At 46.9% G+C, this 26,441-nt stretch overlaps 2 protein-coding genes across 3 annotated transcripts in view; both read right to left on the bottom strand.

Moving 5' to 3' along the window:
* Positions 1–26,441, bottom strand: part of MRPS6 (mitochondrial ribosomal protein S6) — a 47,042-nt gene that overhangs the window by 15,694 nt on the left and 4,907 nt on the right. The gene's annotated exons all lie outside the window — the stretch shown is intronic.
* SLC5A3 (solute carrier family 5 member 3) overlaps positions 14,551–26,441 on the bottom strand; it is an 18,424-nt gene continuing 6,533 nt past the window's right edge. Inside the window, exon 2 of one of the 2 annotated variants that reach the window (XM_027634355.1) lies at positions 14,551–17,795. In XM_027634355.1, coding sequence (XP_027490156.1) covers positions 15,367–17,508 — 2,142 coding nt within the window. In that variant the 5' untranslated portion in view covers positions 17,509–17,795 and the 3' untranslated portion in view covers positions 14,551–15,366. The remainder of the gene's footprint in view (positions 17,796–26,441) is intronic. The other variant, XM_027634347.1, reaches the window with a different exon arrangement.

Here is a 26,441-nt window from a genome sequence, read left to right as displayed (position 1 = left end):
AGTTGTAGAGAGTGAGGAGGTCTCCCCTGAGCCTCCTCTTCTCCAGGCTGAGCCCCCCCAGCTCCCTCAGCCTCTCCTCATAGGACTTGTGCTCCAGTCCCTTCCCCAGCCTCGTTGCTCTTCTCTGGACCTGCTCCAGCACCTCAGAAACGGGTCTCCTGCAGAGAACAGAATATCAACGTGTGTCTAAGCGAAGCCAACCAGAAGGTACAGCCTGATCCTGCTCTCCTGGCAGCATTTCACAGCAGGACACAACCCCAAGTCTACCTGGCCTGCGAGGTGGCACCAGCTGGGAATGGAAAAGGAATGAAGGAGCTGATTTGCAGCTGTATTCAGATTTTATTAGATCAGACCAACATCACCGTCTCTTCTCAGTCAGGAGAAAACTCGTGTAAGTCTTCAGTCACCCCGTGCATAAGATGACTCAAAGTTGGGTTCCTAAGTCTGAGTGTAAACCACAGAACCATGAAGGCTGGGAGAGACCCCCAGGATCATCCAGTCCCACCCCAGCACCACCAGGATCACCCCTAATCCATGTCCCCAAGGGCCACATCCAGACACCTCTGGGCCACTCCCAGACACAGGGACTCCACCACCTCCCTGGGACACTTATTTCAAGGCCTGACCACTCTACCACTGAAAGTATTTTTTCTAATATCTAATTTGGACCTGCCCTGGTGCAATTTAAGGTTATTTCCTCTCATCCTTTCCCTTGGGATGTGGCAGAAGAGCCCAACTCCCCCTCACAACCTCCTGTCAGGGAGTTGGAGAGATCCACGAGGTCCCCCCTGACAAATCCTCCTTAACCACCCTGCAGATTTAAATTAAATATTACTGGGTAACCTCACTCCTCTACATCCCTCAAAGCCCAAATGACACACAAGCTTTTTGTCTCCTTTTCCCATCCCCTCGGATCAGCACATTCCCTGAGTGGCTCCAAGTCCAACGTGCTGTGCAGTTTCCAAGCACAACGAAGCCTAAGATTCAAACCCCATGTATTTAAAAAACACAAAAGCAAACAAAAAGAACAAGAAAAAGAAAGCCACAGATTTTTCCATTTGGGACTGTAAAATATTACACATTTTTGCAACCTTCCCCACTTCGAAAGCACGAACTAATTGTTGGGTTTGAAAGCTCGTCGCTGTAATCCCTCTCATTCTCCCTCTCCAAAAAATGCCCTGGTTTATCAGAGTTTGCCTAAAGCCATCAACCCAACTATAAATAGGCCTCTCCTAACCCAAATACCCACAGACACAGGTTCCTTGGTTTGCCTCAGAGCCAGACCAGCTGAGGACGTAGGAAATGGCCTTGCCTGGCTCCCAACCCACGAGCCACAACATTTTTTCCTGAAGAGCCAGCACTAATTCCAGCACCACAGATGTGGGGAGGCAAAGATGGGGGAGAGAAGGGGAGAAACTGGAAGCTTGTGCCAGGATGTTCATGCTGGAGAGTAGGAAGAGCTCCCAAGAGCATGAAAGCCCTGGTTGGTAATTCCAGCTCTGCCTCCAGAGTCAAACCAGAGCCCTCTCAACTGGTTTCACCCTCGGTGAACTTGGTGAACTCTGTCAGGGAACTGGGTTCACTTCAGTCAGCCAGGAGTTCTCAGAGAGGTCCAGAATCCCAGGATGGGTCAGGTTGGAGGGGCCCACAGAGGGTCATCTGCTCCAGCAGGGCCATCCCAGAGCACATGGCACAGGATGGGTCTGGAATATCCCCAGGGAGGAGACTCCACACCCTCTGGACAATCTGCTCAGGGCTGGGTCACTGCCCAGCAAAGAAGTTCTTGCTCCTGTCCAGGTGGAACTTCCTGGGCATCAGTTCCTGCCCGTTCCTCCTGTGCCATTGCTGGGCCCCCCAGCAGAGCCTGGTCCATCCTCTGCCCCCTCCCTGAAAACCCTACAGATCTGGGGGGGTCTCCTGGAAGAACTGACCCAAGGACTGTTTCTACAGATCAAAACTGTGTCCCCTCTGCTCCCACATATCTAAACTTCCAGCTGCCCAGGAGAAACACGGTCACTCCACCATTCCCACCAGGTCACACCTGCCCAGGTGTCACCCCAACCACAGGGGACTGCCAGGCCCTGACACTCCTTCCAAACCCCTGGCTGGGCCCACCTCCAATCCTGGGGGCAGTTCTGGGCCCTCATGGAAGAGAGACATGGAGGGGCTGGAGTGTGTGCAGGGAAGGGAACAGAGCTGGGAAGGGGCTGGAGCAGCAGGAGGGGCTGAGGGAGCTGGGGGGGCTCAGCCTGGAGCAAAGGAGGCTCAGGGGGGACCTTCTGGCTCTGCAACCCCCTGACAGGAGGGGGGAGCCGGGGGGGGTCAGGCTCTGCTGCCACATCCAAGGGAAAGGATGAGAGGAAATAACCTCAAACTGCACCAGGGCAGGTTCAGATCAGAGATTAGAAACAATTTTTCCCTGCAGGAGTGGTCAGGCCTTGGAATAAGTGTCCCAGGGAGGTGGTGGAGTCCCTGTGTCTGGGAGTGCTCCAGAGGTGTCTGCATGTGGCCCTTGGGAATGCAGATTAGGGGTGAGTGATCCTGGTGGTGCTGGGGTGGGACTGGATGATCCTGGAGGTCACACAGAACTCATGAGGCAACCAGAAAATGTGTTAAAGACAGGGAACAGGGGGGGAAAAAAACCCCCAGGAATGCTCTGATGGCAAAGTGTCTTCAGGCACAAGCTCATCAACCATGAAGGTGCAAAGAACATCTCGGGGACAAACCAGGAACGGGGCAAGGGCTGGAAATGAAACTGTTGGGATGCTGATGCCTCCTAAAATCCAAGGAGCCACCCCCCCAGTGCTGAGGGGAAAGAACCAGAGCCACGGGAAAGGACTCGACTTCCATCTCAGGGGGAGAGCACAGCAAGTCCAAGGGATGGAAAAAACAGATCTGGCCAAGAAAGCAGCTTTCTCAAGGCACCAGAGCTCCCCCAAGAAGTCTTGAGAGAAAGAAAGGGAAGTGGACACCAAATACTTAATTTTAGGGCTCAAGTTCTGGCCACTCGCTCAGTTCAACAGGAAGCATTTAAAGTCAGCAGGTACATCTCAAATTAGGAACAGAAATAAGCCCATCCTAATTAGCTCAATCATCCCTTCAAGGCAGTAAGAGAAAATTATGTCTTCTTTTTTTTTTTTTTGGTTGTTCAACAGTTACAAAGCTTGTCCTGAGATTATTTACTGAGGGGGAAATCAAAGAATGCAAAATCTACATTGAGAAGAAAGTGCAATTCAAAAGCAGCAAAACTAAGGGGGAAAAAAACCAACTCCTTGCTGTCATTTCCTACTTAATAAAACATTAGAAACTGATCAGTGAAAATGATTAAAAATCCAAACACGGATTGGTGAACGAGCCAAGAAAATCACTGGCACCAGAAAAGGCTTTGCCATGAGAAACAAGGGGAAGGTGGAACGAGCCACTTAATTGTCACACCCTGTTTTGGTACCCAAGGAGACATGGAATAATAAGATTATATGATAAAGAATGGTCAGCAAAGAAGAAATTATTGCTAATATTAAAGAGCACAGCCAGGTATGTAACTCAGCCAATGGCAGGGCTGGGGTTTTATCTGCCTGGGGAAGGAGCCTGAGCTGAGTAATCCAAAATTGCAAAGCTGCAATTACTGTGAAAGCATAAACAAGCCAGAAGAGCAGCTCTAGGGAGGGTCCAACCACTGCAGGAGAGAGAGGAGAGATCCACACACAGATAAAGGTGGGTATGGAGCAAACGAGATGTGGGAGCTGAGCTGCACCCCGGGAAAAACGGGCTGGGATCCACCAGGAAACTAAGCCCCAAAAACAGGAGGGCTCCCAACTCCTGCCTGGAATGGCAGAGCTGGGAGGGATCACAGGAGGTTTGGGTTGGATGAGATTTTAAGGATCATCCAGTGCCATCCCTGCCATGGGCAGGGACACCTTCCACCAGCCCAGGTTGCTCCAAGTTTATCCAATCTGGCCTTGGACACTTCCAGGGATCCAGGGGCAGCCACAGCTTCTCTGGGAATTCCATCCCAGCCCCTCACCACCCTCACAGGGAAGGATTTCTCCCCAATATCCCATCCCACCCTGCCCTCTGGCAGTGGGAAGCCATTCCCTGTGTCCTGTCCCTCCATCCCTTGTCCCCAGTCCCTCTCCAGCTCTCCTGGAGCCCCTTTAGGCCCTAGAAAGGGCTCTGAGGTGTCCCTGGATCCTTTTCTTCTCCAGACTGGACATTCCCAGCTCTCCCAGCTTGTCTCCAGCCCTTGGATCACCTCCATGGCCTCCTCTGGACTCACTCCTAATGGATCCACCTCTTTCTTGCGTTGGGGTTTCCAGAGCTGGATCAATTCAGGGAAAGCTGGACATGGGGCAGGGACAGAGAGGGTTCTGTAACTCCAACAGCACCATTTTGCCCAAGGTAGGATAAGGAACAACTGGGAAACCCCCACATCTCCTGCCCATGCCCCCATTTCGGGTCTCCATCCAACACTGACTGGACACAAAGGCTGTTCCAGAAACTGTTCCAGAAACTCATTTGGGAATAGTGAGAAAAAATCACAGCAGGCAAAGCCACCAAAAATAGGTTTGGGGGGAAGTGATCAAAACTGACTCAGTCTGAATTAAAAATAACAGCCCATGCCCAAAACAGACCTTTAATGAGCATTTTGATGGGGTATAAGCCCAGGAACCAGTAACTTCACCTGAGGGGAACAGGACACCTGGGCACCTGGGTGCAGAGGAAGCAGCAACTTTTCAAGTCAAAGCCATGCCAGTGTCTCTCCTGTCCCCAAATCCACCTTTTTTTCCCCTCAAAGAATCCAAATTCTACGATGTATCTTTTTTATTTTTAACTCAACATTTAAGATCAAAGGAAAAATACAGAAGAAACTGAGCCAAAAATCCAAGTCCCCTCGAAATATCAAGTCACAGTTAAATTAACACATCAGCCTCAGCACTGAACTTTGCTGGATTTAACTCATTTTAGAGAGTTGAGGGTCTTGATCGTTTCTAAGAAGGGGTCTTTTAAGTCTGAGATTAACAGCAACCCAATCCATCGAGATTCAGGGCAGTTTCAAGGGTTTATTACTAGAAATAATTCAAGTATAACTGGCCACAAATTCATGGAATCACAGAATGGTTTGGGTTGGGAGGGACCTTAAAGATCATCTCATTCCACCCCCTGCCATGGAAAGGGACACCTTCCACCAGCCCAGGTTGCTCCAAGGCCCATCCAGCCTGGCCTTGGACACTTCCAGGGATCCAGGGGCAGCCACAGCTTCTCTGGGCAGAATCAACTCAGAATCCATTAAACTCCTTTCTTAAAGCTTCAGTTGGAAACTTAAAACTCTTCTTCCAACCAGAATAAATTAAACTATGGACTTCATTGGTCTCCAAATATCTATTACATACATATAAAATATAATATAAAATATAATATGGACTCCTGATCTCCAAATCCTGCTTATCAGAAACTTGCTAAGACCAAGTTTATCAGAAACCAGAAGTTCTGTTCCTCTCACGACTTCAGATGTGAACAGACTTCATCGAGTTTAATTTATATATTCGTTAAGCTTAAGTAATTAAGAGTGGAAAAGACCCCCCCAATCCCAAACAAAAAGATGTGGAAGGAGTTATTTTCCACCACTCTTTTCTCCCTGGCCTTTGAAATGCACACACGGACACCCCTCCCTGGAAAACCTCTCCCTGAGGACACTGGGAGGGGACACACGGCTGCAATTTGCCAATTCAGGGCATCCATTCCTCTCCCCAAAGCGACAACCTGCCAGTTTTTAGACACCCTGAACTTTTGGTGACTTCTTTTTCCCCACAGGGAATAGAATCATGGAATGTCCTGAGTGGGAAGGAACCCCAAGGATCATCCAGTCCGACCCCTGGCCCTGCCCAGGACACCCCAACATCCCTGAGAGCGTTGTCCAAATGCTCCTGGAGCTCTGGGGGAAGAACCTTCTCCCAAAATCCAACCCAGAACGTTTGTGCAGGCAGCTCCCAACTGGCAGAGGTTCTCCCAGTACAGTTGCTTTGGGAATGTCATGGTTTAACCCTGAGCAGCAGGGAAGCCCCACATGGCCACTCCCTCCCTCCCTCCCCCAGTGGGACTGGGGGAGAAAATCTCATGAGGAGAACGAGATAAGGAATGGGTTGAAATACTGACACTTTAAGGGGTGAAGCAAAAGCCCCACAAAGCAAACCAAGGAATTCCTTCCCCACTTCCCAGGGGCATCCCGGCAGAGCAGGGCCCCAGCACGGGGAACAGCGACTCGGGAAGGCAAACACCATCACTGCAAACATCCACCCTTCCCTCCTCCTCCCCCAGCACAGGGTCTGGGATGGCCCTTGGGATCCCCTGTGCCATCTGTGCCCCTCCCAGCTCCGTGTGCTCCCCTGGGGTGGGAGGTGTGAGGGGCACACGAGGCCTCGGTGCCGTGCAAGAGCTGCTCAGCAACAAAGACACCCCAGAATCATCAACCTGGTGCTCAGCACAAACCCAGGACACATTCCCAGAGGAAATACTCGGACAGGAATCAACTCCAGCCCAGCCAAAGCCAGCCCAGGGCACGGGCAGTGTTTTCCAGCCCTGCTTTCCCAGCTCCCTGGTTCTGGGGAAGCTGCAGGGAAACACGGTGGGGTTGGGGCACAGCTCCAGGGGACAAACACAGCTGAAGTTCTGCGTTCTCTGGGCTGGAGGTTCCAGCCTTGGAGGACCAGAAATGGTCCAGCCTTGGGAGAAACACCTCCAACTGCCTAAGAGCCCTCCCAGCCCATGGATCCCCCCTGGGCCCCATCCCCACCTTGTCCCCCAGCCCAGAGCACTGAGTGCCATGGCCAGGCCTTCCTGGGACACCTCCAGGGCTGGGCACTCCAAACCTCCCTGGGCAGCCCCTGCCAAGGCCTCACCACCCTTTCCAGCAGCAAATTCCTCCTCCTGTCCAACCTGAGCCTCCCCTGGCACAGCTGGAGGCCGTTCCCTCTCCTCCTGTCCCTTGTTCCCTGGCAGCAGAGCCCGACCCCCCCTGGCTCCCCCCTCCTGTCAGGGGGTTGCAGAGCCAGAAGGTCCCCCCTGAGCCTCCTTTGCTCCAGGCTGAGCCCCCCCAGCTCCCTCAGCCCCTCCTGCTGCTCCAGCCCCTTCCCAGCTCCAGCTACACCCATCCTGAACAGCCTTAATGCTACAGAAGAACAGTCAGGACTAAGAAAAAGCTGAACATGGTTAATAAAACCTTTCCAAAGCCTGTCCTGAGGACCATAACCATCATTTTAAAATCCTCTCATTTTGCAGGTCATGAAGTCTCCTTATCTCTGAACCAGAAGAGCATTTAGGGTGCAAGTCACACTGCACCAACTGATGTGCAAAAGGAAGAGGGAACCTTGGCAATTTATTGTCCAAATTCTGCCACATGCTGCAATAAATACACTGGGATACAGAAAACTAACTTATAAAGTAGTTTCAGGGTTCAGGTAAGTATTAAAAATAGTTGCTGACAAATGCAAGGGTTATAAACACCACGACCATGAAGTCAAATTATCGCCTTCTCCTGTCACAAACACCTCAAAAACCCACCAACACCTCAATAATAAAGCCCCCAAACATCAAAAAAACCAAATCAAGTCCAACCTGATGACATGTGAAGAAAGCAAGTCCAGAGATGAAACCTGGTTTGTTCCCTGTCCCAGCACCAGAAAACATCCACAGGGCAAACTGGGAAAGCCACGTCTCAGGAGGGGGAATTCACCTCAGGGGGAGCTCATTCCCACCATCCCCAGGGTGTTTTTCCCAGTGAACCCCCCAAAGAAGTGTTGCTGCAGCAGTGACTGGACCTGCCCACAGCTCACCTGGGCCAGAACTCCCCACCCAAAGGAACATCAAAGCCTCAAACATCGAGAAATTGGGGGCTGACGGGGTCTCTGCCAACACAAACAGAACCAGCTGGTGACAAAGGGGCTTCTTGAACCTCTTTTCAAATCACTGAAATGGGAATCTGCTGAGCAAACACCTAATAAACTAATTAAACAACCCATTAATTAACAGCTAACTAATGAAAACACTGGAGTCCCACTCCTTCATGGAAATCACAAATCCAAGCCAAGTTCACAGGTAGGAAAGTGCCTTATTTTTCATCCCAAATCCAAAGCTTCCTCTCCAAAAAATGTTTTTTATCCACTCCTTGAAACCAACAACAGCAAATCTTCCCTTTTTCTTTCACAGCACATCGGCAAAAGAAGAGAACCCAAGAATAATTTGATTAATGCACTTTCTCAGCAAGTGAAAATCTTGAGTGCAGATCCTTCTCACGGTCTTGGCCAACATCCCATCTCCAAAAGAGCATCTTAATTCCCAATCCACAGGTGATTTAACACCACCTCTCCTTGCTGGACCATCACTGGACAAAGGAAGAATCACAATTCCCACGTTTTCCAAGTTTAAATATGTCCTTGTGGGGGACAGGGATGAGAGGGATCGGGGAGTGGAAGGTTCCTGTTTGCTGAGGTTTTACTTTGGGCAAACAAAACCTGGCTGAAGGTTTTCCCTCCCCAGAGGCAACGATCCAAACACTGCCCACCACAAGCTCCAACTGCTTCCTACCAGGGAGAAAACGGGATCAGTCTCAGAGCTGGCCCAGTTTCCTTGGAAAACTTGGCCACAGGGACTGATTGGTAGATCCCAACAAGGCAGACACAGAAGGGCAATCCCAGGAGGATAAACTGGAAATACTCAAGGACACTCCACAATCACAGAAGAAGGGGCTTGTCCCACTCAAGAACTGGTTAAAGAGCAGCTGAACTGGGCAGTTAAAGGAAGAAAATGCCCCAAATAATCCTAATTTTGCACAATATCCAACCAAGGGCCTCTCCTGGAGGTGGGTTCTCCCACATTTTGTGCCCTGCCAGCACCCCGAGCTCCAAGCCAACGGAATTTCATCCCAGCCCATCCCGATCCCACCTTCCCACCTGAGCTGGCCCAAAGATTTTTGTCTTTCGGATCCTTAAGTTCTCCTTGCAGTTCTCAAGAATCCCCTTTGGTTTTGCCCTCCCTTTGCTTCCAGAGGCCTTGGAATCTCAGGGGAAAGCCAGGAAGTCTCTTTACCCCCAGGGATGGAAGAACACTCCAAACCAGCTCCACAAATCTCTGTTCTGTCGGTTTGTTGGTCGTCTGTTGTTTTGGTTTGTTTTTTTTTTTTCTTTTTGTCTCTATTTTTATTGAAACTTTGTACAGAAGTTTGAAACATTTCCATACAATACTTTTGGACAGGACAAAAAATGCCATGGTAAAGGAATGTAAACTGCAAGAAACACAGTCTGAAGTATCCAAATACTCTCTAATAAGAGTTTTTAGTTTGAAGACTAATGCAGGAGGCAAAATAATATGCATACAGGATACAAAGAACAGTATACACAGGGCCAGCAATGCTAACTAGGAGAATTTTGCATCAGATTTACTTCAAAGATTGATAGCAATATGAGAATTCTATACACTAGACCAAAATTAATTTATCATACATCGTTTCTATGACAAAAAGCTTGTCATTAAGGACAGTAGCAACTTACAATATAATTAAGCTGTATTAATCTCATTAACACTTCTAAATCTATATTCCTACTACAGTAATTTTTTTGTTTTTCAGTATATTTGTCTTATAAGATCTTAACAGACCTTTAAATAACACTTTACCAAAAGAGACCTGGCTCCATTATAGTGATCTTATCTACATGCCCATTTGGCTTATTTCAAATAAAACAAGGGCCAAGGAAAAAAGGCAGGTTTCAAATGCTATATGATATCATTTGGTTTTGGTCTGAAATGTATTTTTAGTCGAAGAGTTTAAAAAAAAAAAAACAAAACCCAAAACCCAAAAAAACCCAGAGAGAGAGAAAAAAAAAAAAGGCAGTTCATTAACTGGTATTTTATATAAAAATCCAACAGACAAAAATACTTCACAGATCCCTAAAAAAAAAAAAACAACATTCTATCAGAGATACAAGGTAAAGCAGCATCACTTTGACACTGTGCTTGGAAAAGAAGATGAATGAAGAGACTGCTCGAGTGAGATTAGAAAATTTCGCTTTCTTCTTGAAGAAGACTACTAACATTTTTGCACAGCAACTATTTTTATAACCACCTCATTTTAAAAACGTGGACTCAGAGACACAGAGAATTTGTCGCATCGCCACCGGTTTTGCCCCGAGTGTGTCTGACTTTTACACAGTGAAAAAAACTGAGAATGCCAAGTGTGTCACCAGATGTCACCAGACCGTGAGTTCGAGATCAGAACAGAAGTGAAGCCTTTAAACCAACACCAGGAACAGAAATCAAAGTGTTTCGGAACCAAAACAAACCACTTTGCCAAAAAAAAAAAAAAAAACCAAAACACCACCCAAAAAAACCCCCCCCAACCCGAAAAACAACCAAGAGTTCAGAGATCTCACAGTGAAATCAGAAATCCTAATTATACATGTTTACATTCTAGGACTACTCTTTACCTCAGGCCAATTAAAGCACATTAAACCATTGAATTATATACAAACATTTTCTCTTTTTTTTTTTTTTTTTTAAAAAAAAGAAAATTAAAACATTGCACAGAAATCTGCTTCTTTTAACATCACATGACAAGGTTAGTTTTCTTTTCAAAACAATTACATTTAAGGGCACAGAACATACAGAATATACCAAATGAACAGATGAGTAATTTTGCTTTGCTGTACATGCTAAATCCAAAGATTTCCTCAAAAAAAAGCTGGAGCTTCCCGACTCCAGCTTCTTCCATGTATCCTGTTCTCTGAAAGGGAGCATCTCCCAACACCTCCTCTATCTTAGGATTTAAAAAAATAGATATATAAAAAAAATAAAGCTGTTTTAAAGTCAAAAGCATCTTCTAAGACCCTCGGATGGCTCTGCCCTCTCCACTGTAACCCCAGGAAATGGATTCATTTCCCTCCTCGGTTACAGGGCTCGTGACTCGCATCAGAAGTCTCATGTTGGCCCTTCTGGGATCAGGGAAACACAGAAGAGAAGTAAAAATACACAATACAATATATACTGAAGGCCATTTTTTTATTTCTTACAATCTCCCACCGTTTCCTTCGAGGAAAAGCTACCAGGAAAAATCACAAAAAAACAACGACAAAAAAAAAAAAAACAACAACAACCCCACCCCTAAACTTTGGCAGAGAAAAGCATCAAATCAGCCATTTAAAAAAAACTTAAATAAGAACAGTCTCCCAAAATTTGCTATTAAGTTCTCAAGAAGCCCTTTCTTTTTTTTTTTTTAATTTTTTATTTATTTATTATTTTAAATAAAAGGCTTCGACCATTTCTGGGAGAAAATTCAAATATCTTAGAAAAAAAAAATAAGTTAAGGGAAATACCAAGAGAAAAAAAAAAAAAAACAAAAAAAAAAGTGGTCATTCCAAAAATCAGTTCTTCCAGCCTGTCATTCTCAGCTCAAGGCAATAAATAAACCACGATAAAAGCAAGTGTCCTCCTGGATCTCCTCCTGCACCACCAACCAGTCCCACCGAGGAGGAGGAGGAGGCCACAAAATTTATGGAACTGATTGTCCATTCCGGGAAACGCTTTGGAATTTTACCAGCCTCCAAAATATTGGTGTTTCAACCAAAATTCCTCAACACCTTCCATGACTAGCAAAGGCATGTTTACGCTATAAAAAAATCCTCAAGCAACTTCTCCCAAGGTCCATAACACAGGGTGAGGTACCAAAAGGCAGCTTGCTTGAAGCCTTATAAATATATCTATTTTTTTGTAACAAAGGCCTTTTAGTAAGTGGTTATCTGCAGCAAAGAACACCAGCAAGTTCTATGACCTCTATGCCATGAAAATAGAAATAAAACCACATTTTTAAATGTGGGAAAAAAAAAGAAACCTGGAGAAATAATTTGCTTAAAAGCTTCTTCACAATAACAGGTCCGAAGATGGGGGGGATGCAGAGTATTAATTTATTAAGTAATAAATAGGCTGCCTGCCAATTATCACTGTGATTAATGTGGCAACTCGTTGGTTTAGGAAGCAGGAATATTGGAACTGGGAGATGGAGCATCTCAGGCTCCACATTTGGGAGGGACTTGACTCCCTTCCACCCTCCAAGGGCGATTCCTCCATGGATTGTAGTTACAGTGACCAGGACACCTGGGAATTAACAACCCCTTGGGGTGTCCTCTTTAAATTCTTTGGGGAAGGCAAAGAGGAGCTCAAAGGAGCAGGGAAAAGCCACTGGAAGCAAAGCCCTCCTCGGGTGGCCGGAAAAGCCGCGCCTTCAACTTCCCAACCTTTTTAAGGCACCCTGGGAAAAAAAAAAGCAAGCACAGGTGAGGCGATGGCAGCCAAGCCAAAGGGTCCCTGAGCAAACCTGGCTTAACAGGTTGTGGCAAAGCATTTGTTAATACTGAGAGCAAAGAGGAGCGGCCTGGAAAAGCCAAGCACCGGCCGCTCCTAAAAACACGCGCCAAGTTCCTAAGGGACAGTGCCTGGCACATGAGGCTGTTTCCCTGTGCCAAAGGAGGCATTTTTTTAGCCAGATCCCAGCCTTTTCAAGAAGAGGTTGTTGGACTGAGATGATCTTTGCCCTCCACAAGTTGTTGTTTTTCCATCCCCGCTACGAGATCGAATGTTGCCTGACAAAAAAAAAAAATCCAGGTGCTTTGTACATCTCCTCATCCTTCCCAGCTCAGCCCACCACTGAAGTGATTTGAGATGCCATTAATTCACGTACCCTTTTTAATTTTGGCCATTAAAAAGGATTTGAAACCATTTTCTGAACGAAACCAGCCACGTAAAATGGTAAGAAGATGTGTCCTGTCACATTGGTACCGACACCACGAGCGGGTGTGATGACTCTTTCTACACATGTTGCAACAACATTCCAACTCCTCCACCTCAGAGCAGTCGACTTCCCAGCAGCAACAACTAAAGCAAGTGGAGGAAAGTGGGGCATCTCAGCCTCTGTTTGGAGTTTCGGAATGAATGAGATTCGATCGATACAAAAACACCACTAAAACTAACAGGAAAAAAACCACCCACAAAAATGGAAGTGGAACCATTTCACCTGCAAACAGATCCACGAGCTGCTAAATGTGGACGGGTTACGGCACCACTGGGCTGGAAAGGAAACCTTCTCCAGCACTCAAAGGCAGGATTGACCCCAATTTCATCTCTACAGACGGATTTCTCAGGAATTGGTTCTCATTTCCCTGCCAAGGAAATGTCGCTGGACCCTGGAACTGATTTTGCTGAACACTCAGATGGTCCCTCGGACCACTTCTGGCCCAGCCAGTTTGTTCTCTCCCAAGCCCTGAACGAGCTCGGGAGCAAAGACAACTGGAGGAATTATTTCCATGGAAAGCCTGGATATGACCACTCTGTCCTGGAGTTGGGAGGGGGTTTAATACTGGAAGGGCAGCCACACAGTGTCAGCTCTGCACCCAAAACCAGGGATGTGGACTGAGCTCTGCTGCCTTTAGGTCTGCTGAGCTCCACGTGCTGCACACCTGGGAATTGCTCATCCCTGCCTCAGGATTTATCCTTCAACAGGAAAGATCTTCAGCAGCTGGAGACCTACTAATTGTCTGGGAGAAATGAACTTTTTTGGAAGAATCACGAGAAAGACCTGGATTCCCGACACAGGTTACGGTGGCACACGTTCCTTATCTCCTGACACGGGATCCCCAGGGAGCTGTTTGGAGGAGGGAGCTTTAGGCTGGAAGAATTAGGAGGAATTTCTTCCCAGAAAAGGCCACTGGACATTGGACTGGGCTGCCCAGGGAGGTAGAATCACCATCCCTGGAGGTGTTGAAGGAAAGGCTGGATGTGGCACTCAGTGCTCTGGTCGGGCTGGGTGATGGGTTGGACTCAAGCTCTGAGGTCTTTTCCAACCTCAATCATTCTGGGATTCCTCACAAAAAAAATAAAAAAAGGAGGCTTGACAGGGTGAAAGGGGAAATGGGAGAAAACATGAGGCAAGAGGACTCTGGAAAATAAGGAGCACTTTCACCTCTCTCCCCCACTCCCCCTTCCTTTTTTCTCCCCTCACAGACTCCACCTGCAGCAGCAGCAGGGCTGGGGACAGACTCCTTCCAGACATCCACAGCACAGGAAAAAGGGCCTTTCCCAGTGTGGAAAACAAACTGACAACACACAAAGCCTCACATTTCTCTTCTTCCCAAGTGGTAGAACACACAAACAGATTTTTTCCCCTATAAAGAGCCTAATGCTATGTCCCGAAGGTGCAGAGACTGAAGAGGCTGAAATTATCTTCTTGGCCTTATGGCCATAAACTAAAACACCAGTTTCACCTCAACATGAGGAAAAACATCTTTCCCTGGAGGGTGGCAGAGCACAGGAACAGCTGCCCAGGGAGGGAGCGGAGTTTCTCCCCCTGGAGACATTCCAAACCCACCTGGACACGTTCCCGTGTCACCTGCCTTGGCAGGGGGATGGACTGGATGGTCTCCAGAGATCCCTTCCCACCCTGCTGAATACAAAACCCAAATAAAGATTATTTCCTTTTCCTTCTCCTCCAGTGACAGTTTGTCATGTCCAGGCTTTTTTTTTTTATTTTGGTTTGTTGTTTCTTTTTTTCCCCTCTTTTTTTTTTTTTCCCCTTTAAATACAGCGATTTTTCAGTACTGGAATTTACAGTGGATTAAAAAAAAAAAAATAAATCAAAAGACAAAACTTCTCTTACAAAGAAAAAAATAAAAACAGAAAGCTACTAACAACTATCATGTTTTAAGTGCTATAAAATGAGACAAAATAACTCCCTGTTGTTGCTATAAGAGAAATTGAATTAAAAAAAAAATAAAATAAAAACAAGTGAAAGCAGTGAGCAAAATTAAGAAGTGCTAAGTTGGCCAAGGGAATACAGTTATTTTACAGGATGTGCATCGCAGCTCTACATTTAAAAACCTTTTGACACAGCTTTGATCACTTAGATTTTCCACACTGGTAAATGATTACTCGTTATCTTAATGCTGACTGAGCTGGAACTGCCTGACTTCAAACACAGCCACCTGCCTGCCTTTGGTATATTTATACACGTAAAAACAAAAGGTTAGTACTGCAAATGGAACAAGAAAAAACAAAACAAAACAAAACAAAAAAACACAAAAGGGAAAAAAGAAAAAAAGCCACCACAGGACAGGTTCTGCTTTGAGCAGAGAGAGGACAACACGTCTCAAATGGTCTGGAAATAGGCTAAAGCTGAGTTGATCTTACAATTATAGCGTAAACAATGCCTGGGTTGTGGTTATGTTGCTTGAAATTCAAAAAAAACAAAAAAGGAAAAAGAAAAAACCAATCTCCAGAGACCTGTATCAACTTCTGTATGTTCAGCCATACCCTTAAAAGTTCACTATTCACTCACAAAGAGAAGTAGACAAACATGAATATTCCAAGCGAACACACACAGACCAGTCCAGTATTTAGTAATAGTTTAACTTTTGGAGTCTCTTCCAGCATTTGTAAACAAACAGTCTCTTCCTCGACCTCCCGAACAGCTCTCTTGGTCATGGTTTTACTTTTAAAGCCACAGAACCAATCTATGAATTTCAAATGTCTCTCTGGGTCCTCAGTCTCCTCCTCGTGCTTCTTCTCGCCCATCAGAGCCGCCTGGCCGTTGGAGTAACAATCCACCGGCGTCTCGACTTCGGAGTGGCTCACCGAGATCACCGGGTTGCTGTCGTCTCTGCAGGTCACCAGGAGGTTGATGTCCTCCGGCTTGAGGTTTTTCAGGTTCTCCTCGGATTTGCCGTTGGGAATGATGTGGTTGGCGTTCTCGTTGCACTTGAGGATGCTCTTCTCCTGCGCCTTGTAGAGCTCCCCCTTGGCTGCCGTCTCCTTGACGCTCCTGTTCTTCACGGCCCAGAAGGTGGTGGTCCGGACCTGCTCCTTCGTGGGCGGAGGGGTCAGGAGACTGACCACGAAGGTCACGATCCCGGTGATCCAGAAAAGAGCCGTGGCCACGTACATGTAATGGATGTTTTTGATGAAGCCCGGCCTCGTGTCCGGCTGGTCGCACTCCGGAGCGCGGTAAATAAACGCCAGTATCAACCGGACGGCGCCGAGCACGAACCCGGCCATGCCGCCGTAGAAGGCCCCCTGCTCGTTGCAGCGCTTCCAAAAGATCCCCATGAGGAACAGAGCGGCCACCGGCGGGGTCAGGTAGTCCGCGACCTCCTGGATGTACAGGTACATCTGCCCGCCTTGCATCTCCACGATGATGGGCACCCAGGCGATGCTGATCACCACCATGAACGCCACGAAGACCCTCCCGACGATCATGAGCTCCCGGGACGTCGCGCTCTTCCGGATGAGCTTGTAGACGTCGAGCGTGAAGATGGTGCTGGCGCTGTTGAAGATGGAGTCCAGGTCGCTCATGAGCGCGGCGATCATCACGGCCATCATGAGGCCCCGCAGCCCCACCGGCACCAGCTTCATCACCAGCCGCGGGTAGGCGATGTTGGAGCAGCCGGCCCTGCTCCCGCAGACCTGGAAGCAGTGCTCGGGATTGATGCAGGCGATGTCATCCGCGAACAGGATCCGGGAGATCATGCCCGGAACGACGATGATGAACATGGGCAGCAGCTTCAGGAAACCCGCCATCAGGGTGGAGCCTTTGGCATGAGCGATGTTTTTCGCGGCTAAGACTCTCTGGACTATGACTTGGTCGGCACACCAGTACCAGACGGAAGCTGGGGTCTGTCCCAGCAGGAATCCGGGCCAGGGAATGTCTTCGTCCGTCGGCTCGCGCAACATTTTAAGAGCGTCGGGCTTGGGGTCGACGTTGCAGGAGTTGGTGTTGGAAAGGTTGTAGGTTAACAGGATGGACGTGATGTTCGGCGCCGCCAACATGTACCTCCTCTTAACTTCTTCAAACCCACCGACCTCCGTGATGCTTATGATCATGAGCGTGAGGGCACCGATAATCATAAGCAGGGCCTGAAGGGTGTCTGTGTAGATGACGGCCACCAGCCCTCCGGTCACAGTCAAGAGCGCCGTCATTCCGATAAGCAGGATAACCGACAGATAGAGGTTCCAACCTAGCGACTCTTGGATAAAAAGCGCCCCCGAATACAAGTCAACCGAGAGTTTGGTGAAGATATAAAGAATTAGAGACAATGCTGCAAAATAGATTTGAATCCTATGCCCTCCAAAACGCTTGGACAAGTATTCGGGCATGGTGTACACTCCCGAGCGGATGTAGACGGGGACGAAGACCCATCCCAAAAGCTGCAAAAGCATTAAGGCGTTGAACTCCCACGCGCCCACGGCAAATCCGCTCGCCGCTCCGGATCCTGCGAGCCCAATGAAATGTTCACTTCCAATATTGCTCACAAACAAAGAGGCACCGATCGCTACCCAGGTCATAGAACGCCCTGCCAAAAAGTAGCCGCTCACGGTGCTCCGATTGTACTTCCACATGGCAAAGAAACCTATGCACATGACCAGCACGAAGTACAGGGCCACAATGGCAATGTCTGCCGTCTCCAGGGCGGCCCTCATGTTTGTAACCGGCTGGCGTCCACTTCTCGCCCCCCAGCCAACGTCTCTTAAGCACCACGTGAGCCAGTTAACAAAGAGCAACACCGCGGCTCAAATTCTTTGTCCCTTGGTTTGCTGTCCTGATGCTGGTGGCAGTGGTACATTTACTTTCTCCGCTTCTCAACTGGGAATTTGGAACTTAGCACGCACTTTTAATCCACATTCCACAAGAGCATCAGCCTTAACTCAGTTGATGTAGGAGAAATTCTTAGTTGCAGCTAAGTTTAGTGAGGCCTACTGTACCAACCCTGCAAGGCAGCAAAGACAAAAGACAAAGATTGAATTAGAGAGGAATTTCATGAAGTAATGAGAAAAAATTTGAAGTGTAGTAAAACAATGACCGAACACCACAGATTTTTCCCCCTTTATAATTCCTGCCGTATTTATGCAATTCCATAACAGACATCATTCAGTACTGGCAGAACCAAGCAGCAAAGCCTTTCGCAGGGCAGCTTCGGGGGTTACGAGTACCTTCGGAGACGCAGCAATTCGGGAGGATTGAAGGGCCCAAATTCCCCAGATCGAGGCAAGGAACACAAATACATCTTATTTCGTGTTACTTCAGCGTCTCACAAGTCTAATTCTCAAGCCACTTTCAAGCCTTCCTCTTTCAAGCAATCTTAGGAAAATGAAATGAAAATAAACCCAACAAATAACAACCTCTACGGAGCCAGTCATTCCCTGCATGGCTCTAGCACTGCATCCCACAGATCCTGACAAGATCCTGGCACCACATGGATGCAGTAGCTGCTAGAGCTAAAAGAAAAAAACACCACCACCAAATAAAAAAATCAAAGTGAAGTCACAAAACGGTCAAAAAATAACAGAAATTTAAAATCATCTGGAGAATCGAGGTTATTCCACAGGTTTCAGGTGAGTTTTGGGGTACACATAATCACAGAGTTACATTTCACTTGGAAATTTCTTCCTACATATCCCATGGGATCCAAGGGAAGAGAAAGTCCTGTTCAAGCAAGTGGCAGAAGCAAAACTCTGCATGACATCCCACTTCGGATAGTTCTGTTGGAATTGTGACTTTGGATTTTTTGGGAGCACCCCGGGCACAGGAGGGAACACTGGATGGATTTTGGTAGCAGTTGGATGCTCCCAGCATCCATTTGCATCCAGCCACGGAGAGGTTCACCGCCATCCCAGGGAGAAGGTATGGAGACAAGGCATCCCCTGCTCCTCTCTCTCTGAGACCCAAATCCCACCTGACATTATCCCAAAGAATGTCAGGGAACAAAATTACTTGTTTTAGAATTAATAATAAAGATTTGCTGGTAGAGCTGGAAAAGTTGGGACAGGAAGGGGCTCTGAAGGACAGTGAAGGCTCCGACCTCTGTCCCGGACATGGGATGCTCCCCTCTCCTGTTTATGCCTTGGGAGGTATCACAGAATAATAGAATGGGTTGGGTTGGAAGGGATCTTAAAGACCATCCAGTTCCAACCCAACACCTTCCACTAGACCGGGTTGCTCCAACCTGGCCTTGGACACTTCCAGGGGTCCAGGAGCAGCCACAGCTTCTCTGGGCAACCTGGGCCAGGGCCTCATTTCCCAACCCAAACCTTTTGGATGGATTTGGGGAGTGCTGGACATGGGATCCTTCCATTTCCTACACCAGGCAGAGGAACGGAAAGGGAGACCAAAGCAAAGATCAGGCTTAGCCTAAAGATCAGAACAACAAACCTCGAGTAGTCAAGATTATTCCAGAGAACAAGGAACAGGGGCTGAGTCCAGTCCTCTTTCCCACCTATTGGTAATTATAATGTACACACAAAAAACCCTCAAATCCCTGGATATTATTCCTGACCACAAGATCTACCAGTGTCACAAGTCTCCAGGTGTTCCCCCTTCCACTCCACTGGCAGGATTGCTCTGGCACTGGGCTGAATGTCCCTATTAATTAATGATTAATACAAACAGCCAGATAACAGATTCTAATATTTGGCTGGTTTCTTGTTTAGCATCCCCGTAACATATTCCTTGTGTTTAAAGAGTAAATAAAACCACTGCAAATTCCAAGAGAGTTAAGGCTGAAAACACACCCTTTGCCCCTTTGTGTTGAAGGCATAGGTGGTGCTGATGGAAAAATGGGCATTTCTCAGGTATTTTAAAAGTAGATTCTAGAAAAACCACAATTTCAACCTCAAGGAGAGATTCACAATTGTGTTATTTGTATGATCTGGCTGGTTTTCAAGAGGAGTCCAGAATCAAAATATATATATAATAACAAAATATATGCTTTCAAAATATATATACTTCAAAAAATATTTAATAAAATATTTAATGAAAATATATTATATATAATAAAATCTATAACAATATATGACAATATATTGAGATATATAATAAAATGCATACTAAAATTGATAAAATATGTTTTATATATTGTAATATAATAATTTTGATATATTGTAATAGTTTAATATAATATATACTAAACCAGATAATAACATATTTAATTAAAATACATAATAAGAATATATAATGAAAATATAGATAATAAAAATATAATAAGGGTCCCCACCACAACCCCACAGGAATAGGGATATTCCTGGAGTCACAGCCAATAATGAGAGAACATGGAGATGTGGCACAAAAAGGACTGGTCACAACAGTGAGTTGAATTTATCATTTCTCATAAGCTTCAAGCCACAGATGTATTTTAAATTCTTCCATAGAAGAATTCCCAGTTATCCCCACCCGCAAATCCAGTAGTAGTTAAATGCTCTATTAGCTTAATCCAACCCAAAATTACAAACACTCCACGTCAGATGACGCAACCAGACACGAGCCTGATGGCCTATTCTTGGCTTTAAGCACTTGAACAGTGTTGTGTCTTCTACTATATTCAGCTAAATTCTCAACTACCTTATGTTTAGACCAAAACTATAAATATTTAAGGAAAGGGGAAGAAGAGATTTTACTCAGACAGGATAAAAACTGCAACAGAGAAAACGGGAAGAACAGCAAGATAAAGAAATAGTAATAATTGGTGTTTTCCCTCTTCTGTTGTCCTGCCCCATTACTGAGAAACGTTCCACTTGAAGTCGAGTTCACCTCCCACCACCTTCCCTGGAGGTTCAGCAGTGACATTCCAAAAGCACCTCGCACAGGAATATTGAAGAAATCACAAATATAATTGCTAAAACTCGTTTTACTTGATACAAGATGTGCTGCCCCATCCCTGGAAGTGTCCAAGGCCAGGCTGGACGGGGTTTGGAGCAACCTGGGCTGGTGGAAGGTGTCCCTGCCCGTGGCAGGGGGTGGGATGGGATGATCTTCGAGGTCCCTTCCCAACCCAAACCATCCTGGAATTCTGAGACTCGAACTGTGTCAGTATTAAGATGCTGCTGCCCTCCAATAAATTGTGACATCCCTCAATTAAAGACACTTCAAAAGGCTCAGGCCTAACCAAAAGAAACAACCTGTGAACTTCTGGAGCCTCTTCCACGGGCAGGAACAGCCAGGCCACCGATGGAGACCACAGAGACCTCCCCCATCACCCTGGTGACCTGAATTTCGCAGGGTTCAGCCCAGAAAGGTGGAAAGTTTTCAGCAGCTGCTACAAATTGGCTGCACTGCCACGAAATTACAGCCCTGAAGTAGCTTCTTGTACCAGTTTCTTAGACCTAATTCCAAAATAACCCTGGAACTTTTTTTCTTTCTTTTTTTTTTTTTTGGTGTTCATTAGGAAAATGAGACTCGTCCCTCTGAACTTTCAGCAAGTTTTGACCTCGAGTCTTACAAAGGACTTTGGAGATGCCCCATGTGAGTTTAATCTGGAGTTATTAGAACACTGAACATTGTGGCACTGACAGGGAAAATAAAAAAAAAAAAAAAAGAGACAGAAAGACAGCTCTGCTGCCAAGGACTGGGAAGTTTTTTTTTTCCCCCCTAAGGCTGTTTTCTGGTTGGATCATATCAAAGGCACAAAACAATGTGCTTCCCTCTCGTCTGGAGATAGAGGCTGCAGCTCTGGGGAAACAATTCACATGTTTCTCCTCTTCTTTAAGGCAAAAAAAACCCCAAAAAACAACTCCCAAGCAATTCCCTGGAGAGGCATCAGATAATGTGAAGCAGACCCAGGGTGGGATTTTGAGGAGAAATTTGTAGGATTGTTTCAAAAGAAAACTTTCTCCACAGTGCTTTTCTAATAAAACAGGGGTTTAAAACATGCCAGGATCAAACTGCTCCAGCCCTAAAGCAACTATTTGTTCTCAGCTCAGTTGTCTTCTCGTTAGATGGGAAGTTTCTCAGTTCTTCCCTTTTTTTCTTCATCAATCCCAGTGTTTTCAGGGTTAATTGGAGGATGCAGAAGCCCAGGTATCACACAGCAGCACCCAAGAGCTATCACTGAGCAAATTCAATATTTAACTGTGTTCACAGACTTCAAAATAGTTCTCCTGGAAACAACATTTTCCCTCTCCACCTTCTTCAACAAGGAGCATTTCAACTCCTACCTGGAGCATTTTTCCTACTGAACAACTCTCTTGCTTGGAAGAAACATGTCCAGATTATCAGGCTCAATACCTGCAGGGAAAATATTAACTCCCTCTCCCAGAAAAATGAATAAATAATAGAAGTCTCATGCCTTGAGTGGGGTCTGTACAACATCCAACCCCCTGGAGTGTGTTGCCTGGACTCCTCACACTGCCACGGACACAGGAGGGAATTCCTACCTGTCCACAGGGCTCTCTGAAAAAAAAATAAATCTGAGGAAAAATAAAAAAAAGGAGGAAAAAGCTCTAGAACAGAAAAAAAAAAAAAGGAGCACAAAAGCTCTTGGTGGAGTAAGTGATCCATAACAACTTATGTAGTCCATGCCCTTGAGAGAGAAGGGACCATCCTTGGCAGCTGCAAAACAACCCCCTCAACATCCAGGGCAGCAGTTTGAGGACTTTCCCTTGGAAAGCAGGAGCTGGGGCAGGAATCCCACCTGGGACACACAGGGGACGTCGTGGGAAGCAGGAGAGCTCAGAGGCAGAGGTTGAGCTCTCACATCTAATTAATAACCCGAGGGAAGGTCTGGAGGGGCAGTTCCAGCAGCTCAACAGGGTGAGGGAGGAGAGGAGCACGTTCACAAGTCACCTGGAGCTGATGAACCTGCCCGTGACACTGCTCTGCATCCTCACCCCCCCAACACTGCTGTGGCCTTGGAGGACACAAAGACAACTGCAGAAACCACCACTGCCATCCCAGTCCTAAACCCCCAGTGCCATCCCAGTCCTAAACCCCCAGTGCCATCCCAGTCCAACCTGAGGGGCAAGGTTCAAGCCAAGGGAATTGTTACAAACACCTCAGGAACTTGGTGTTGCCTGGGGGGGTTCAGCGATCGCTCCAGTTCTGGGCTCCATCTCAGTGCAGCCCCCCAAAAAAGCAGCTTTTCCCACCATCAATTCTTCTCCATTCTTTTCTAGAGAACTGCTGAGGGAGACAGGAGAGAAGTGAGGAACCCCAGAGCAAAGGAAGCAGAGAACTGCCCTGCATCTGCCAGTCAGGAATGTCATGGACAGGAGACGATGGCAGAAGGAGCAGCTGGAGCGATGTGAGGCCAACGGAGGCTGAAGGGCCCTGGCACTGACACTGGGAGAGCAGGACATCAATTTAATTCTCATTTTGGGGTTTTTTTAACCATTTTGCCACCTATCCCAAGCTCAGGCACCTATTTAGTGTCCCAAATCAAGGAGGGGAGAGAAGGCAGGAGAAAGATGCTTCAACACTCCACAAACACAAGAGAAGCCACAGTTCTGCTGAGCTGCAGAACAGGAGGGAGAGGGATTGTTTTCCAAACCCTACAACATCAGCAATGCCCCAAAACCACTCCAGGCCACTGCCTGGGGCATTCCCATTGGGATGGTTTCCTTGGCCTTGAGTCAGCCCCCAGCACTCTGACAGGACTGACAGACTCCTTCGCTTCCACTGCTCCTCCCAAAACTCCAAACACCAGAAGGGGAAGGGGGGTAAGTTGGGGACAGAAGAAAGGAGGTAGAAAGTGCCTTTTTATTTGTTAAAATGCAGAGGTACCAGAAAGAAGGACTGTCTTCTCCATGCCTACCTAGACACAAGGTAGGATCTTACTCAGGTCTTAAGACTTCTCAGCAGCTTAAGCTGGTCCTTCCACCCAGGAACTGAGAGGAAAAGAGGGCAGAGAGAACCCAGCAGGCACGTGGCCAACAGGAATTAAGGGCACAAAAGGGCAAGCAAGTCATTTTAAAGGATGTGGGAAGGGGTTTCTCTTCCAGGGGATGGCAAAAAACCAGAAGATTCTGGGCTCAGGCAGCGTCATGCAGGGTTTTCCCTGCCAGGTCAGGGCACACTCAGCTGGGAGGTGCAGAGGGACACTGAGCCCAAAGACTCCAGTTCCTCCTCCTGGAGCTCATGGACACAAACACTGTCCCTGCCACAAGCAGGAATTCACCTGCTGAATTACCTGGGCACAAGAGCAACAGCAAGAGAGTGAGGAAAACAAGCCCAAACACACAAGTGTTCGATTTTTGTAGCGGATTTGGGACCACTTTGGTTCTCTGGATGTAGAGGACAAACCTCTAATAGTCACCTTATTAAAAGCACATATCAGGAAGTGCTGGAAAATCTCTGCTACTACTGAAGGTGCCCCTTCACTTCAGCTCAGAGCTGTGATTTCAGTCAGACTGCAGCTCAAAGCTGGCATTCAGCTGGTGGTTATCACAATTCAGCAGTAACTGCCACAATCCTAGCAAAAAAAAATGGGATTTTACCCCATTTGAAGAGAATTTCGGCTTCAGAATTGACCTGGGGAATGAGAAAGAAGTGGTGACACTGCCACTGGGTAAAATCCTAGGAAGGAATTCTTCCTGGAGGAATGAAAAAATAAAACCAGGCTGATCAAGCTGATTTAGGACTTCCCCAAATTCCCCTCACATTTATGATTTCCCCCCACATTTATGGCTGCCCACAACCTTTCCAAGACTATCAAGCATCACAAGTTTTATTGGAAGGCGAGACAGAAGTTCAGGGGGAACTCATACTCCCAGGATTGAAGTTTGAGGGCCCTCCAAGCTTCCTCTTGCAACACTTCTGATCCTTCTTGGGGATCTTAAGGCAGCAAAACAAGGGTTAAATGAAGTTATGTTGGCTATAAAACCATTAGTGCTATTCTACATCAGGCTTTGTCATTATCTGTATTAAAAGCCACCAAACACTGATTTATTTTTCCAAAGGTCTCAAACACATCAACTCCACTGCACACATTCCCCTCCACGTGCACCTTGATTTTTAACTATCATTCCTTAGATATTTGCATCACTGGACACAAGGACTGGCTTGGAAATGGACAAACCAGGATTAAAAAAATAGCAGAACAACAGTTCCTATGCAGTTCCTGCCCCTTCCTTTACACCATCTACTCCTTTCCTGGCCTTCTCCTCCCCAGGGTGATGAGTTTTCTTCAGGATTTCATTTCTGACACCAATATTTGCACTGGAGCTCCCCCAGTACAAGTCCTTCACCTGCACCTTGCACACATTTACTTCCCATCTTTCCTGATCCATATCTACAGAATTAATTACACTTTGCATCTCCCCCCTTGCTTTTATTTCCCCTCCTTTTCACCTTCTTATCAGCTCATCCACAGGATGGACACTGGAGAATATTTTGGGATGGAAGGGATCTTAAAGATCATCCCACTCCACCCCCTGCCATGGGCAAGGACACCTTCCACCAGCCCAGGTTGCTCCAACCTGGCCTTGGACACTTCCAGGGATCCAGGGGCAGCCACAGCTTCTCTGGGCAGAGATTAAGAAAGCAAGATAATCAATAATCAACAACTGCCAACAAAGCAATTTTGGGGTGGAAATTGCCAGTGTTACAGCTCTGGAACAAGGGAACTGGGGAAATCAGGATGGGTAAAGAGAGTAAGAACTTCAATCACTACACAATAGGTTTGAAAGATTAGAAAACACACACACACACACACATAAGCTGAATTAACAGCTTATTCTCAGTGATGTAGTAGGCATTTTTTTTTAAAGGAGTCAGTCACTTCTGAGAGGTTTTACAACAGGGGAGAGCAGTAATGGTATTTTAGCACAACTCTGCTTTTTCAAGAGTTAAAGGACAGAGAGTCTGAAGTTTCTGAGCATCTCCCTGTTCACACACACAGCAAATGCACAGGAACAGACACAGTGACCACACCAGGGAGGAAACACAACCGAGAGGAAAAGCTCATTGCTGAGGGAACAGGGGGAAAAAAAAGGTTGTATCCTAAATCCCACCATTCCTGCCCCCTGGAAAGGGACTACATATTCCCATGAAATCCTGCCAGATCCACCACGGGCCTGCCCCAAATCCTGCCTCAGCACTCAGGGTGGGGAACAAGAAATGCTGTTTTACACCCTCACACTGCAGCCTGCAAAGCAGGAGGCTCCTGAGTCCCTTATCCTGGCCATAAACTCACCCCGGCCAACTTTCCAAACTCACCTCAACAAGTCTCCGCTACAAACTTAAACCAGGTTTAAACTTAAACCAGGCTTAGAATAATCCTCCAGCTCCTGCCGTGCCCACGGCAGGCACGTCTCCCACACCTGGCAAAAACCCCAGGCTTGGTCCTTTTTTGAGACTAAAAATGGTAAACATGGGGCAGGAGGAGATCATTCCCAAACGCTGTCTGCATCCCACCACCCCAAATCCAGTTATTCCTATGGAATGCTGAAGGCAGACACCAAAAAGCTGCCTCCTCCAGGAGCGTCAGCACCACATCTTGCTGTTTTCCAAGCTTGTCTTTTGGTCTTAAGTCTTTGGTCTTCCTTCCAGCACCACTGGATCCTTCCCTGTCAGTGAAGAGCCTTCTAAAAATGTCAGTGGAATTAGAGGGAAACTTCTGTGTAATTTTAACCTGCTCAATGGGGAA

The sequence above is a fragment of the Corapipo altera genome, unplaced genomic scaffold, assembly GCF_003945725.1.
Source record: "Corapipo altera isolate COAL_440 unplaced genomic scaffold, ASM394572v1 0, whole genome shotgun sequence".
Lineage (NCBI taxonomy): Eukaryota > Metazoa > Chordata > Aves > Passeriformes > Pipridae > Corapipo > Corapipo altera.
Note: the sequence above shows the minus strand (reverse complement) of the source record. Positions and strands in the feature narration are given on the sequence as shown.